At 45.6% G+C, this 15,554-nt stretch overlaps 1 protein-coding gene across 1 annotated transcript; it reads left to right on the plus strand.

Moving 5' to 3' along the window:
• Nucleotides 1–2,376: 2,376 nt before the first annotated feature.
• On the plus strand, nt 2,377–9,090 carry CBLL1 (Cbl proto-oncogene like 1; the record flags this gene model as incomplete). The annotated part of the gene is made up of 6 exons (XM_084268922.1): nt 2,377–2,389; nt 5,003–5,170; nt 5,532–5,632; nt 6,196–6,279; nt 7,060–7,133; nt 7,696–9,090. 6 exons carry the CDS (start codon nt 2,377–2,379, stop codon nt 8,735–8,737), a joined length of 1,482 nt encoding a protein of 493 aa, XP_084125048.1. The 3' UTR covers nt 8,738–9,090.
• Between the last annotated feature and the right edge of the window lie 6,464 nt (nt 9,091–15,554).

Consider the following 15,554-nt stretch of genomic DNA (forward strand, 5'->3'; position numbering starts at 1 on the left):
TGTCCTACCAGGCCACTGCCCCAAGGTAGATTAACCTGAATATAAAGCGCTGTTGCAGCACACACAGCACATAGCGACGAAGGGCAAGGCCAGGAACATGTTTCTCAGCAGCTCTACTGCTTTTCTTCAGCTGTGTACATTTTATGTAAAAAGTAAAAGTCAAATATTCTACTTGGAACTGGTAAGTGAGCTTTCAGCTAGTTTTTATGCAGAACACATACTACGTAGAAGATGGTACTAAAAAAAAATACAGCTGTTGAATTTTTCTCAAGAGAACATCTGCACTGTGAAGTTCGAGTATAGATTCTTTCTTGACAGAAATACAGGCTTACATTATTTTCTGAGGCTTCTCCAGTTCTCATCCATTCAGAAAAAGTAACCAAATATTCAACAGTCTTCCAGTTTCCTTTCCAAATATGACAGCTGGAACTAATTGTGATAAAATACGATGCCACGCACTTATTCTTGGCCTGTGTATTTCTTCAAGGCACGGTTTTATTTGCTCTTAATTGAACTGGCACAAAATATTGAACTTTTTCCTGAAAAGCAGCATTTCACACAAAGCCTACAGTTACACTCAACAGTAAGAGGTCACAGGCAGAAGGCATTCGAATACCTCCCTCAGTGGGTCAGGGTGCACGCTGTTTAATTGTCTATGTATCCATGAAAATGAAGGATACCAAAATAATGGATTTCACAACAAAGATAAAATCCTGTACAAGTTCATTCTAATTCAAACATCTGTATGTAATGCAACTAGACATGCTTATCTTTTTCCAGTAGAATGAAGTGATATTTTTGTATGCATTTTATTACTCTTCTGTCTTTGCAGGTCGGGCAATAAATTTAGAAAAACATTTTAAGGTTTTTTGTACCCTTTCAAAAAGCTGCATTTAAATGCTGCAATTGTATTCATTAACTAGAAAATAAAGTTGTGCATACTGAAAGCCTGTTCCATGCACCTGCATGTTGTGTGGTTTTATTAACTGTGGATTCTTATTATGGGGAAATAAAGCCCATTATGCTGGGATCCAAGTCACACCTCTTTTGGCTCTACAGTGTGAGGAAAAAGGAAAACTTGTTCCTTCTGTATTGTGGGGATAAGACAAGAAACATGAGGCTTAAACTGCAGCTTTTGTATGCTAAGGCTATATAGATACTGAGAGACATTGTCTGTAGCAACACAAGCTCCCAATCCAATGCAACTTTTAGTGAGACAGTTGCCAGTCTGAAGCATTTGGAGTTGAATTGTCTCTACCTTTGGATTGTAGGGGGACTGCTTGAGCCTACTTCCTACCCTATGACCTATGGTTTAATTCCCTTTCTTCAGTGCCATAGAAGCACTCTTTATAATATTGACAGTCCACTGAATTACAGAGGGTTTACAAAACACCAAGTTTATGGAAATGACACAAAGTGGTATGCTCCTGAAGCAGCAAGTTCTACTGCTGTGAAGTTCTGGGGTGCACAGGAAACACACTGCCATTCCCGTGGACCTGACTATCTGCACTATGACATTTCCATGGCAAAACTGAAGTCTGACCACTGGCTTCAAGTTAAGCCTGACCACAGCAGCGGAGAGCCAAAGGAGGCTGCAGATTTGCCCGGTTCCTTGGAAGCCTGTGCCATATAACCCCGCCCCCAGCTAGGCTCCCCTCATTTTCATCTTTGCCCTTCTCCAAAAAGCAACAGGGGCCACGTCCCCGTTTCCAACTACTCATCCCTGCTGCGGCTTCAGGCCCTCCTGCTGCCCGGCGTCACCCCACGCACCCAGGCGAGAGCGCGTTGTGAGCTGGGCCCAGAGAGACTAGAAGCGGCTCCCAGCGGGGCAAGGGCGCTCAGAGCAGGCCCCGAGGGGGACGCACGGCACAGCTCAGCCGCCAGCGCCGCCGAGACCCGCAAGGCCTGACCGGAGCGCACGGAGGTCCCCCATTTCCTCCGCGCCGCCGAGCAGAGACCCGGTCACGCCGCGGCTCTCGGCAGGGCGGTGCCCAGGCCCGCCGCCGCCATGTCAGCAGGCGCTCCGCGGCCCCCGCCGCAGCACTACACCCCCCAGGCGGCAGTGGCGGGCCCGCCGCGATCCCAGCAGGCACCGCGGGGCCGCCGCGCCTTCCTCCCCAGCCTCACCGCAGAGCCTGCCGGGAGCGGGGATACCGCGACGGGACGGCGCGGCGCCACTCGGCTCTGCCGAGCCCGCCGCAGCCCCCACCATGCCCTCGCTGTCCTGCGGCGGCGCGGCCGCTCCCCAGGGGCGCGGCGAGCGCGGAGCCACAGCCGCTTCCCCACGGCGCAGCACTTCGCGCCCCCCCGCCCGTCTGCCGGCCACTTCCTCTTCCGGCCGCGCCCTTCCGCTCCCACAGTGCCCCGCGCCGAATCATGGACCACAATGGTAAGGAGGGGAGAGGCCGGGAGACCCGCTTATACCCGTCCCCACTGGGGCTCCCTCCGCGCTGCTGGGCGGGGGGAGGCCGCGCGCGGGGCCGCCGGGTACGGGGCGACACCGGGGTAGCGGCAGGGTGCGGCCCAGCGCTCGGTAACGCCGGTGGGGCCCGGGTTCGCCGCGGTTCCCCGCGGCCCGCGCGGCGGGGCCTGGTCTCCCCTCGGCGCCGGGCTCGCGGCTCCCCCTTCCCCCGGCCGCCGCGCGCCCTCCAACGGTGACGAGCGGCGGCCCCGCCCCCACCGGCCCGGCCCGCGCCCCGAGGGGGGCTCAGTCGCCGAGCTCCTCTCCCGGCCCGGGGCGAGCCGCGGCGGGGGTGGGCGCTCAGCCACGCGCGGCACTAACGGCGGCGGCCGCGCGCCCTCGGCCGGGCGGCGCAGCGCTGAGCGGGGCGCTGTGTCCGCGGGGCGGCCGCAGCCCGCCGGGCCGCGGCAGGCGGGCGCAGCCTGTAGCGTTTGGAGGTGGCGGCGAGGCGCCCGTTTGCCCGCTGCGTTCCCCGAGCTTGGGGCCACTGGCGCGTTTCCCGGTTCCGCGGCTGCGCTCGGGAGAGGAAACTTCCTCGTGTGATTAAACACGGTTTCGTAGCTCTGGAGCTGCTTTGCTGGCTGGTGTAATCCCGTGGACGGACAGGTGGTAGTGAGGTGTTTGGCTGGGGGGTTTCGGGGGGGGTTCTGTCCCCCTCAGCAAGGCCTGCATCACAGGTTTGTCTGTAAGTACGAGGTGTGGGGGTTGAGCTGTCTTAATGAATTTTCCAAACAACTGAAATACAAAAATGAAACGTAAGCTGGTGAAGGTGGCAGCTCAGGAGGACGTAGCACCACTCGTATTTAGAGCTTCACCGAGTAGTCTTTAACAGTTGGGGCATGTTTTTTCACATTTGTTTCTGGCCTTAATCGCACAGTCGAATTTATTATCCCTTTGTGAAACGTGAAAGGCTAGTTTGGCTTAGCTGAGCAGCTGGCTCATGGAAATACCCCTGGTGCACAAAGGCGTGGGGAAGAAAAGCGTCAGAACTTAATTGTTTCCTGCTCACAGCTCAGCCGGCTGAGTAATGCACGAGTTGGGGGGGGGTGGTTGTTGTTCGGGGTTTGGTTTTACTTTGTTTTAGTGATTTCTATTTGCAAATGGATTGAGGTCCTGCAGAGACTTTCTGGTCTGGTGGTGTTGCGGTTTTGTGTGTTCTGGTAGAAAGCAAATTTCCCAACAAGTGGAAAACAGACAGCTTTAGCATCATTATTTCTGATGGTCTAGTCCAGCAGTCTCTGGGGAAGCCTGATGTCATAGTTGTATGTTTGCTGGGTCATCTTGTTTAGCCAGCAGGACAGGCTAAACAAAAGCAACAAATGAACAAATGTAAAACCAGGCTTTATTATTTTTTGCCTTTTTACATATTGCCTTTTAGAGTGAAACACGTCAACCACAGTGCTAAGAGGGATAAATACATTTGGTCTATTAGAGGAAACTGAGGGCTCTTGATTTTGAGGTAAAGTGACTGCTAGGGCACAGTCCCAATTTGAAGCTTTGTCTTGGTTCTTAGTTTTGGTGGGGTTTTTTTCCTTGTTTTTTGTTGGAAAATTTAGAGCAATCCCCTCTTTCCTTCTCCCTCCCCACCCCCCCTCCCCTTCTTTTTCTCCAACTCATTGTGTTGTTTGGGGTGGTTATGGGCTTTAAGGGACGGTAGTTTCTGAGGCATTGTGCAGAATTATACAAATGGGCCCCTAATTTCAGTGTCCAGGTGCTACCATGCTGTAATCCTTTGGTGCCACGGGGATCGCTCCAGGGCTGTGGTGCCACATGAAGTGGCATGGGAGGGTTGACACTCCGTAACAGCCTGTGGCACAGCCCTTCAACGCTGAGCATGTCCTGCTGTGAAGCGCCATTCGAAACAGCATTTTCAGGTGCAGTGGAAGTTAGCTTGGTAGATTCGTGAGGGGTGTAACTTCATTTTTGTACAAATGAGATGCTGTGCAGTGGTTTAAGGTAGACTCACTGTAAATTGAGGGACTTGTACCCCCTCAGGCATTGGTGTTGCTTCTTGGAATACTCCCTCCAGATTATCTCTTGGAGCCTGAACCTGCTGCTGCATGTGTCAGGCTGTTTCTTGCTTCCTTTGCCCTGGTACTCAGGTTTTAATCTAATTAAAGAGAATTCTGGATGTAGTGGGGATCAGTAATTTTCTGTTTAGCAAGGGTACTACTACATACTCATAAGATGCTCTGTGTTGTGGTTGTACAAACTGACCCTTCAGTACTATTCATGCTGTGAAAGGAGCTATTACGGTTTCTTTTCCTGTTGTGGAGAAATGGCAGACTAGCTGACTTTAAAAATAGCATTATTTTTAGACCTAGATTTCATAAAATCATGCCTGTTTCCAATACAGCTTTGTGACTTGACTTCTAGAAGAAACTATATGTGAAGATACTTACTTTCTAGCGATTAAACTTCGGTATGTTATGAGTCTCAACAAACTTGAAAACCTGTTTTTTCTTAAAATTCTTCTGTTAATATTTAGCCTGTCCTAGAGAAGTGAAAAATTACATAACTTTTTCTTTTTTTCTTTCATAGATAATGATTTGCAAGGAACAAATAGTTCAGGATCATTGGGTGGTCTCGATGTCCGTAGAAGAATCCCTATAAAGCTTATCTCAAAACAGACCCCTAAAGCTAAACCTGCACCTCGAGCTCCAAGAAATATGAACAGGATGCCTTCAAAGGCACAAGGTGGTGATGAAGGTAAATTAACACAAGTGCTAGCCCTGTAGAAGGGAAGTGTGCTGTTCTGCAGCATTGTTCAGGACTTTATTCAGTTTGTTTATCCTTGGAGATCTGGAGTCCCAAGTTTGTGTCCAAGTGCAAAACAAGTTTTGAAATGTTTTGGTACTGCTGCATTGTAAGGATTCAGTGGTGCATGTTCCTACACTGGACAGCCTTTCTGTTGTGACTGCCTTTCTGTAGAATGGACCCAGGGAATGAGAAGTGCTGTGGTACTTCTTGATGTTAGTATAGAATGACACGTGCTCTCAATAGCGGCTGGTGTCAGCTAGGAAGGTGGTGTGGTGGGCTTGCGTTTTTCTTCTCTTTCCTCTTTCCACAGAAGAATTTGATTACAATGAGGAGGAGCGATACGAATGCAAAGGAGGTGAAATGTTTGGCAGCCAAAGGAGATTCCCTGGACCCATATTTTGGGACTATAAGGTAAGGTTATACATGGGAATTTAGGAATCTATCTGTGAATCGTATCAACTTGTAGGTAGACATGGTAGATAGCTCCTTCAATAAAAGTGCTTCCATGACTTTTTATTGGCAGTTGTGGCCTTCCAGTACCTGAAGGGGGCCTACAAAAGTGCTGGAGGAGAGTTGACAAGATCATGGAGCGATAGGACAAGGGGCAATGGCCTTAATCTGAAAGAGGGGAGATGGAGATTAGATACTAGGAAGAAATACTTCCCTGTGAGGGTGGTGAGGCACTGGAACAGGTTGCCCAGAGCAGTTGTGGCTGTCCCCTCCCTGACAGTGTTCAAGGCCAGGCTGGGTGGGACTTCGGGGGAAGCCTAGGCCAGTGGAGGGTGTCCCTGCCCATGGCAGGGGGGTGGATCTCTGAGGTACCTTCCAACCCAAACCATTCTATGATAAAATTTATCCTCTGCTTTCACACGTTTGTGCCTTCTGTCCTTCCTTTTGAGTGAGTTGGTGATAATTGAATGAGAAGCTTTAGTAATGTTGGGTTTTGTTCTCCTACCCCCTTCTCTGTCCATCAGATAAACTTGCTGGGGGAAAAGGATGATACTCCAGTCCATTTCTGTGACAAGTGTGGATTGCCCATCAAAATGTATGGACGCATGGTGAGTGGAGTTATCAGTGGAAGATACAGCCATGGTTTCCCTTTGAGTGAAAGCAGGTTTTAATGTGTCTTTGAGGCTTCTAGAGGTGACTGATTTCACAGGCCTTGGGATAAATAGCAGAAGAACATCAGGATGGAACAGGGGCCCTTCATTGTTGAAGTGTTTTTGTTTTCCATCTGTCTGTCTGATTTCACTTTACCACTGGTTTAAGAAAGTAAGCTTTAAAATGTTGAACAAAACCCCCTTCAAGTTCACCTTGCACTACTTAGCTTTAAAAATAAGCTCTTTATGTCAATTGAAGACTTGCAGTGAGGCTAGAAAACACTTTTCACTTTTATGTCCCTTGAAAATTAGTGTAATAAAATCCCTGAGAGGAATTTAGTTTTCTAAGCATGATGTAACAGGCTTCAGGATCCTACTTAATGACAGATAATGCTTTTAAAGCTTTCCTTGCCAGCAAGACAAGTGTAATTAGATTGTGTATGCAGCTTCTGTAAATGTTTAGGTTTGGTATTACTGCAAGGCTTAAACTCAGCTTACAGTTTTTTGCCAGTTCTTAAACCCAAACAAACCCATGCCAAAAGCCACCACACTCAACGCAAACTGTTGCAGAAAGCTTCTATGCAAAGATGCTCTTAACTGCTCCCTACCACTCTGCTTGTCTACCTGGTAGGTAACTTTGTTACTTTATTGTTAGAAATTGTGTGCCAGAGGAAGTAACTGCGGAATGACATAGATACTTACATATGATGTCTTAACAGAGACATCTTTTGTCTCTAGATACCTTGCAAGCATGTTTTCTGCTATGACTGTGCTATACTACATGAGAAAAAGGGAGACAAGATGTGTCCAGGGTAAGTTATTTCAAGATGTGTTATTAAAGGAAATAGAGGAAAGTACCTTAAATATTTCAGATGCTGTAATAACATGATGCTTATTTGTGTCTGTTCAGCAGAGGAGTACAGTATTCCTTACGACACTGCTTGATTATGGTTTCATAGCCCATATTTTGCGATTGTAAGAATTCAGTGTTTCCTTTACTGTGTTAAGAATTTGGGTAGATAACCTGTTACTGCTCTGATTTGAATAGAAGTAACTAGCAGTTTAATTTACTTGGTGAGAGTGGGTCTTAGTAAGTCTTAAAGCTCAAAAGGACTTTGTGAAAGGGTGTGATGCTATATATATACATTCCATCTCCTGACATTGTTAGATTCTTTCATAGTTGTGTTTGGAGATTTAAAAACCAGCTAAACCTCAAAATCAATGAAATGTTTCTTTCATTGCTACAGTGGAGGAAAAACTTGCCAGTTCTGATTTGGGTAATTATGGTAAACCTCTTGACTTTTAACAGTGATAAAAAAATAGCAGGTTGAGCGCTCTGTGATGACAATAAACTGATCCTCTCTTCTGATTTAGCTGTAATGAACCCGTGCAGCGAATCGAGCAGTGTGTCCGAGGATCGCTCTTCATGTGCAGCATTGTTCAAGGGTGCAAGAGAACGTACCTGTCCCAGCGGGACTTACAAGCTCACATCAACCACCGTCATATGAGAGCTGGAAAGCCAGTTACTCGCCCTCCGATTGAACCTGTACATCCCCCTATTGCCCCACCACCTGCTGAAATCCCTGAGCGCTTCATAATGCCACCTGAGAAACACCATCTGAGCCACATTCCGCCGAAGCAGCACATCATGATGCCGCCACCACCTCTGCAGCACGTGCCACACGAGCATTACAACCAGCCACATGAAGACATCCGTGCGCCTCCCGCAGAGATGGCGATGGCGCCGCCGCCGCCTCGCCCGGTCAGCCAGGACACCTTCCGCATTTCAACGAGAAAACACAGCAACTTAATCACTGTGCCTATTCAGGATGATTCGAATTCAGGTGCTCGAGAACCACCGCCACCAGCTCCTGCACCTACCCATCATCATCCTGAATACCAGGGGCAACCGGTGGTATCGCATCCTCATCATATTCTGCCTCCGCAGCAACATTATGCGCCGCCCCCACCACCACCTCCACCAATAAGCCATCCGCTGCAGCATCCTCCCCAAGCAGCAGGTACTCCACACATGGTATATAGCCAAGCTCCTCCACCACCAATGACCTCTGCTCCTCCTCCAATAACCCCGCCACCTGGACATATAATTGCCCAGATGCCGCCATATATGAATCATCCTCCACCGGGACCTCCCCCTCCTCAGCACGGAGGCCCACCTGTAAATGTCAGTGCACCCCCTCCCCATCACTATAATCCTAACTCTTTGCCACAGTTCAGTGAAGATCAAGGAACTCTTAGTCCCCCTTTCACACAGCCTGGGGGAATGAGTCCAGGGATCTGGCCAGCTCCAAGGGGGCCACCTCCACCACCAAGGATGCAGGGGCCTCCTGCTCAGGCCCCACTTCCTGGACCACACCACCCTGATCAAGCCAGATACAGACCCTATTACCAATGATATGAGCAATTCTATTAATAGAGAGTGCTATGAAGAGGATAAAACTATATACAACAGCCTTTTAATTGATTGTTTTGGGGTTATTTTGTTGTGTGGTTTTTTTTTAAATACTGTCATTTTGACTGTAAAACATTTTGGGGTTTGAATCTTAAATGATTTTTAAGCCTTGGCCGTAGGACTCTGACTTCAAATACTCTGTAGTGCTAAAATAAGTGGCTTAGTAGACCACGGTTGCATTTTAACAGAACTTCTGTCTCTAGTGTGGCTAAATTGTCCTAAGATGAACACTTGTAATATTATTTCCTGGAGAAAATGAACACGTGTTGTACCATTCTGAATATTGTTTTTGTTAAATCCAGTGTTTAGTTTCACTTGTGATACGTTTTTGTTAACCTGTGTACAATAATTAAATTGGAACATGGTTGTAAAACTGGTGGGTTTTTATATGAAGTTAACACAGACATAGTTCTGGGACACCATTTCAGTAATAATACTTTCCAAATGGGCAGTGTAATGAAATACTAAGGGAACTTTAATATTTCTCCTACTAACAGTTACTATTGCTTGTAACAAAATCAAGCTATGATGAACTCATGGCACTAGATATGATATGCAGAATACTACATTTCAGCTCTTTTTCCCCTTTAAATTTACTCAATGAGATAAAATTCTTAGAAATACAGCTTTGGGCATGCCACAAAGCTGGGTAATAATGTATCCTGGGTTTCTTGTGGGGAGGGGGTGGTTTTATTTTGGTTTTTGGGATTGAGTGTTTTTGTGCTTTTTTTTTTTTAAAGCTAGTTTTGGTTCAGAGGATTCTGTTTACATGTACACTACTCACTGGAGTTGAGTTTACCTGGGGCTGTGTTTGCCTGGAGGTGGCTGTGAATTGGCTCACCATGTCTGTGAGAAGCAGGTAACTTTTGGTAGGGAAGTGGTGTTTGCCTCTTGGCACTTTAAACAACTTACACAGTATGGAAACATCCCCTTTGGGTAACCTGACAGAAGGGGTCTGAAATCCCTTCTGTAGATAGAAATAAAAAAGCTGCACATCCTTTATCCTTTTCAATTTTGTCATAGATTTAATTGAACAGACAATAGTTAGGGGGGTGGTTCTGCATTTTCCCCCTTTTTTTTCTTTCTCCTTTTTAAAATAGCAACATGAGCAGGCCCTCAGGTCTGTTTTGGCCCCAAATGTATGTTTTATAAGCATACTTCTACACAGAAATAAAGTGAATACAGAATGAGAACGTTCATTTTTAGTGCAGCTGGCAGTAGAACCGGATGATAAGGAGACAGTACTGAGTGGTTTGGAGTGCTTGTCTTTGCATTTCCAGCTGATGTTAGTGCTGAACCTTTGCTTTTTAGAGGAAGAGATCTTGCACATTTGTTCTAAAGTTTGTCATTTCCTCCTGTTCTCAATCTAAACAAAAAAGCTTCAGTGTTACTATTTGTTTTGTAAACCTCCTTTCCTGCCTCAGAGGTATGGAATTGACAGAAGAGCTTTGGCAGTGCAACAGTCTTAAGTTTTGTAATTTTAAGTGTAAACTGTATTTTTTTTTAATTACCAGAGCAAGGCCTCTCAGATTTATTCTCCGTCCTTGACGGCTGCTGATTTTGTGTGACCACGGGCAAATTTTAGAGTACCTTCCAGATTGGTACTTCTCTAGAGATGTGCAGGTAAATGCTGAGATATACATTTAAATTAATTAAATTCTGGGGTATACAAATGGCCAGTAAATGGCAACTGATTAAAAGTCTGCTTAACTGTAGCATGCTTCTTCCTAAGCCAGAGGTCTTTGTTTTGGTTTCTCTGAAAAATAAGGCATTTTATGTAAAACACCCTGGCAAAGAAAAAGAGGCTGAAGGTGCTGGTGTGCTCTGGTATGGGGCTGGTTGGAAATCAGCAGTTTTGCTGTGTATGGAGGTGAAAGTGACTCTGCCAGCATTATTTTGTTGTGGGATCTTGGAGCGAACACATGAGGAACTTTTAAGGACCCCTTTTGTCACTGTTAAATTACTTAGTAGGAGGTAGGCTTGGGCAGGTTTATAGCATAACGTAATCTGGGAGGCAATCTGCACATTTAATACTGTGGCTCAGCAAAGCCAAGCTTATGTGTGGCGTTCCTGTTTCAAACAGACTTGGTGATGGTTCTAGGTACCAGCTTAATTTTGTCTGAGGACACCACGTGGCCAGCTATTGTGCAGGGAGATGTGTCCACCTCACCTGCACGCTCTTGTTTTGGATAACAAGATGTTCTGAAACCAGCTCTTACCTGTCAGTTTCAGGTGATGAGGAAATAAGGCAACTCTTTCCACTGTGCTGGCTTTTAGAAGTAAGTCTGGATGTTTTTGTTAGATGTTACCCAATCTGGTGTGACACAGGGTTCAAGCTTAATAATTCTGGGCCTACTGGTATACTTGAGTTTATCTATAAAGTGCTGTTCTGAAAATCCTGATGTGATTGAATTGAGTAAGGGAAAACAGCCTTTGCTTTGCTGAAAGCAGAAGCAGTAAATATTGCTGTAGAGAATGTGAGAGAAGTATTTTCTGTTAAAATTTGAGGCAAAGGTGGCATCATACAGATAATGGCATATCACCCAAAAAATGAGTGGCATCCCTTGGGTTGTTTAGTGACCATGGACCAAACATCTTTGTCAGAGGGCTCGCTGAAAAGTCATGTAGGCAGCACCTGGGCCACGTTCCTGTGTCCTGTTTGTGTCCTGCTTGTATAGAAAGACCTAAATCAATTTTATTTATTTATTTATTAAGTCTTAAGTTTACCTGCATGACTAAGGGTACTGCTGATGCTTTCATGTTTACACAGTTAGCAAACATCTGCGCTGGTTGAAGCCCTATGTTAACAGCCCTTTTGTCCATGTGCTTGGGGGTGTGTTTTGAGGTAGGCTGTTGGGTTTTTTGGTTCAGTTGGCTGGTTGGAGGTTTTTGGTAAATACCTGATCACTTCAGTGCGAAGCTGAGAAATGCCAGAGATGTGCTATACAAGGGACAGTCTTAGACACAGTGAGATGTACTTACTTGCGAATTCTTTGCATTCCTACTTCGGTTGTCTTGTAAAGACCAGTGCTTGAATTGAGCTAATTCTGTTTACTTTGAATAGATATCCCTGTCTGCAGCAGTGATCTCCTTCCAGGGTCATTGCTGAGCTGATCTCAAAGTTTGAAGAGAACTTTTGAATGTGTCAGCCTATGACCTTTGAATGTGTCAGCCGTTGTAGGTTCCTCTAATAGCGTCGCTCCAGGGAATGAAAAGGAGTTCGAGGGTTTGTGTCCACCATGGAATGAATGAGAGGACACCAGCAGACAGCTGGGATACTTCAGTGTTGTAGAGCTTGTGTCCTTACACTTTATCTTCAATTCCATCTATAACTTTCCTCAAAGGATTGCCTGCAACCATGCATACTTTGTAACAGCAGGCTAATTGCATGTTGGAGGTTTGGGGGGTTTATTAGATGCTGTTAACATAACGATGGGATACCTTCGTGTGTTAAGTGCTATTTTTCATGCCTTTATAAAAAAAAAAAAGGAGAAATGTCAATTATTTTTTTAGACTCTGATCCAAGAGAATTAGAAAACCTTACTGGATGGATTTTCTCTTTCTTTCCACTTCCTGCTCTCAAAACAGTGTCAAATTCTGTTAAAAATGAAGTGGACATAACTTGTAGTTGTTCCTTGTTAGTTTGCACACATAGGAGCAAGGGAGAAAAACCACCTCCTGTGTTATGTAGAGTCAGGTGTTCTCAGAAGGACGTTTGTGGATGAGCTTTCTCTGTGGATCATGTCTGAACACACCTCCCTCTTCTTAAAATACTTTCTGCTCTGTAAAACATGTCTGATTTTGTGTTGTTTCTCTCTGGGTGTGTTGCCGTGTTGCTGACAGAAGCACACACAGGGACACGTCAGAGGGTGCTGTTGAGCCTGGGAAACAGGAGGAGCACAGTGGGTTGTAGCTGCAACATAACGTGGAATGTGAGGGAAATAAGTTTCAACTTTCCCTGTTCGTGTATGTGACATTACAGGGTCTAGTGAGAGGCACATGCCCAGCAGCTTCATACTCTCTGCTGTCCTGGCTGCATTTCTAAAGGAAATGTTGGTGTTGGACAAGCTTTATTTCCCTGGTGTTTTATGGTGTTAAAACTAAGTTTTAGAAGTTCCTAAAATATCTTTACATATTGATGGTGCCCTGTGAGGTTCCACTGTATTTGGGTATGTTACAGTCACAGGAATAGTTCAGACTGACCAGCCTGTAAACTGAACCGGCTGCCTTTGTTTGGGCAGTATCACTGAGAATAATTAAGTTTTAAGCTCCTTTTAGTCTTGATTTAGCCATAAGACAGAGAGACTTCAGAAGTGTTTCCTACTCTGAATTGTATCTCCTTGTTCTCTAAATGTGGGGCATTCATTTATTTTTTTTTTAATTGTTTTCAGTTTTGACTTCAGTGCACGAGTACAAGAGATTAAGAGATTAAAAGCTTAAAAAATAAAAAAAAGAACCCAACATACGTCCGGAAAGGTGAGGGTGGGATGGCAGCAGGAAGCTGGTAATTCACCTCAGTCATCCTGAAACGTTTATTGTTCATTTTGATAATAGAATGCAAGTGATTTCTGAGTGCTAGTAGGACTGATTGTAATGCACTACTTCTGTTAATGGAGTAATAATGTATACAAGCGGCAGGAATGTTTCCATTTTTATGTAGTAATGTTTCACAAAAGAGCTTAACTGCTTAAAAAAACCCCAAAAGAGTAATTTTAGAGAGATGTGAATATGTGTCAGTTAAAAAGAGTTTTCTTCGGTTTTATCTGTGGAAACCAATGCTTGAATACAGTTCTGAGATAATTTATGGTGAATTATTTCCTACACTAAATAAAATGACATAAGTACTAATGAGTGTTCCTGCACTTTTCTTTGCTGTTTCTGGACCAGGTAAACTTCCAGGCATGTTCCTAGGAAGCAGGAGGGAGCAGATGCATAGAGAGGAGTGAGAAAAGAAAGCTGCCTGCATTCAGCACAGGGATGCTGAACAGAGAGCAGCAAGAGGCATTTCTTTCCCACTAAATGCTGGGGTTTCCCAGTAAGTGCTGAATCCCACGAGGCTGCTCCTGGCATGGGGAGGAGGGTTGGGAGGGGAAGGTAAAACTTGGGGGTTGGGTTATGGGCAGGTTACTGGGACAGCACAGTGAGAAGGGAAGAACAACAGGACTTAGAACAGAATATGCAAAGCAGATGATTCACAGTGCAGTTTGCTCACTGCCCCAGAACCCAACGCCCAGCCTGTCCCTGAGCAGCTTGCACTCCTCCCCAGCCAGCCCCCTCTGTATGTACAGAAGCATGACATCATAGGGTATGCAATATCCTTTCGTCCAATTTGGGTCAGGTGTCTTGGCTGTGTCCCCTCCCAGCTTCTTGTAAAAATGAACCCTATCCCAGCTGAAAACTGGGACAGAAAAAGAAGTGCTTAAGGATCCTTTTTCCTTAACAGAACCTTAGTTTGAAATTAAGAAAAACATATTATACATGTTATAAAGCTTTTTCCATTGGGCCCAAGACCTTCGATTGTTTTGCCTGTGCGAAAGAAAGAGACAGTCTCAGCTGCACAGCAAAGTGAAAACAAGGCCTCAGAGTAGACTTGAGCACCACGGGCTCCGTGGCACCTGTGTTACCCATCCCTCTTGCTGGCTGTAGAGTACCTGTTATTTAGTTATGTATGTTCTGTGCTGGGGCGGGGTAGGCTCAGGACAGGTAATGAATTGGCATTGTGGCTGTCAGCTCTTCAGGCAAAAAAAAAGCAGATATGAAAGTTGCCCTTTGGTTTATTATGGGGTGAAATACGAAAAGGTGCCTGTCTCAAGGGTAAGCCAGCAACTCTGCATCACCACACTATCCTACAACGGAGCAAGATGTATGTGCTACGGTCTGCATGAGAGTAAACTGCCCAGAGGAGTGTTCATACTGGAGCAACAGAATGCAGGAATAGCCAGTACCTGGAGGGGGAACTGCGTAAAGCATCAGAAATACAGTGCTGCATTTGTCAACAAAAAATATATGGGTTACAGTGATTTAGGAGGATGACAAGTAGCTGGTAGGGTTGTGTAATGCGGGAGTGCAGGGTGCTCTGGTTAAGGCTGTCGAGGTCTCCTGTCCATTTAAGAAATGGCAAATACTTTTGGAAGAGGGTTTATGCTCTGGGGCACTGGACTGTATCCCAAGAGTCGTTAGTACTGTATGAATTGTTCTGAGGAGTGCAATTTAGAAAAGAGTATTTGTTTCTTAACCTGAAGCCCATCAGCAAATCCAGTGGGCTGCTGAAGTGCAATATGCGGTGTCCCACCAGACTGACTTGCTTTTGCCTGAGTCTGTAAGGGGGGTGTGTGAGCACAGGGCTGGGAGGAACAGCCCGACTTGGAAAGTCCAGATCCCACTGGTATGATGTGGGATCATGATCTTCATAAATATGTTAAGCCTCATCTTAAAAAATGTTTAGACTTTTTGCTCCCCTTATTCTACCTGGAAAGGATGTTTCAGAATCTCACCCTTGTAAAAATTAGAAACCATTATCTGATATCTGGCCTATGTTTATGTTTGACCAGTTTATATCTTCTCTTTTTTTTTTGCCCCTCCCTCATAGGACAATGTTTTTATTTTGCATGGCCTTTCCTCTCCCTTAGGGTAAATGGCTACATCCCTGATGTAGCTCTATCTCACTTTGCCAGTCCTTAGGCATAGGACTTCTTTCACAAAGATCTTCATAGCAATCTTCCTTACTAATCACATTTTGATGTCATCTTCCTTGAACCAG

Source organism: Gallinula chloropus (genome assembly GCF_964237585.1).
Source record: "Gallinula chloropus genome assembly, chromosome: 1".
Classification (NCBI taxonomy): Eukaryota; Metazoa; Chordata; class Aves; order Gruiformes; family Rallidae; genus Gallinula; species Gallinula chloropus.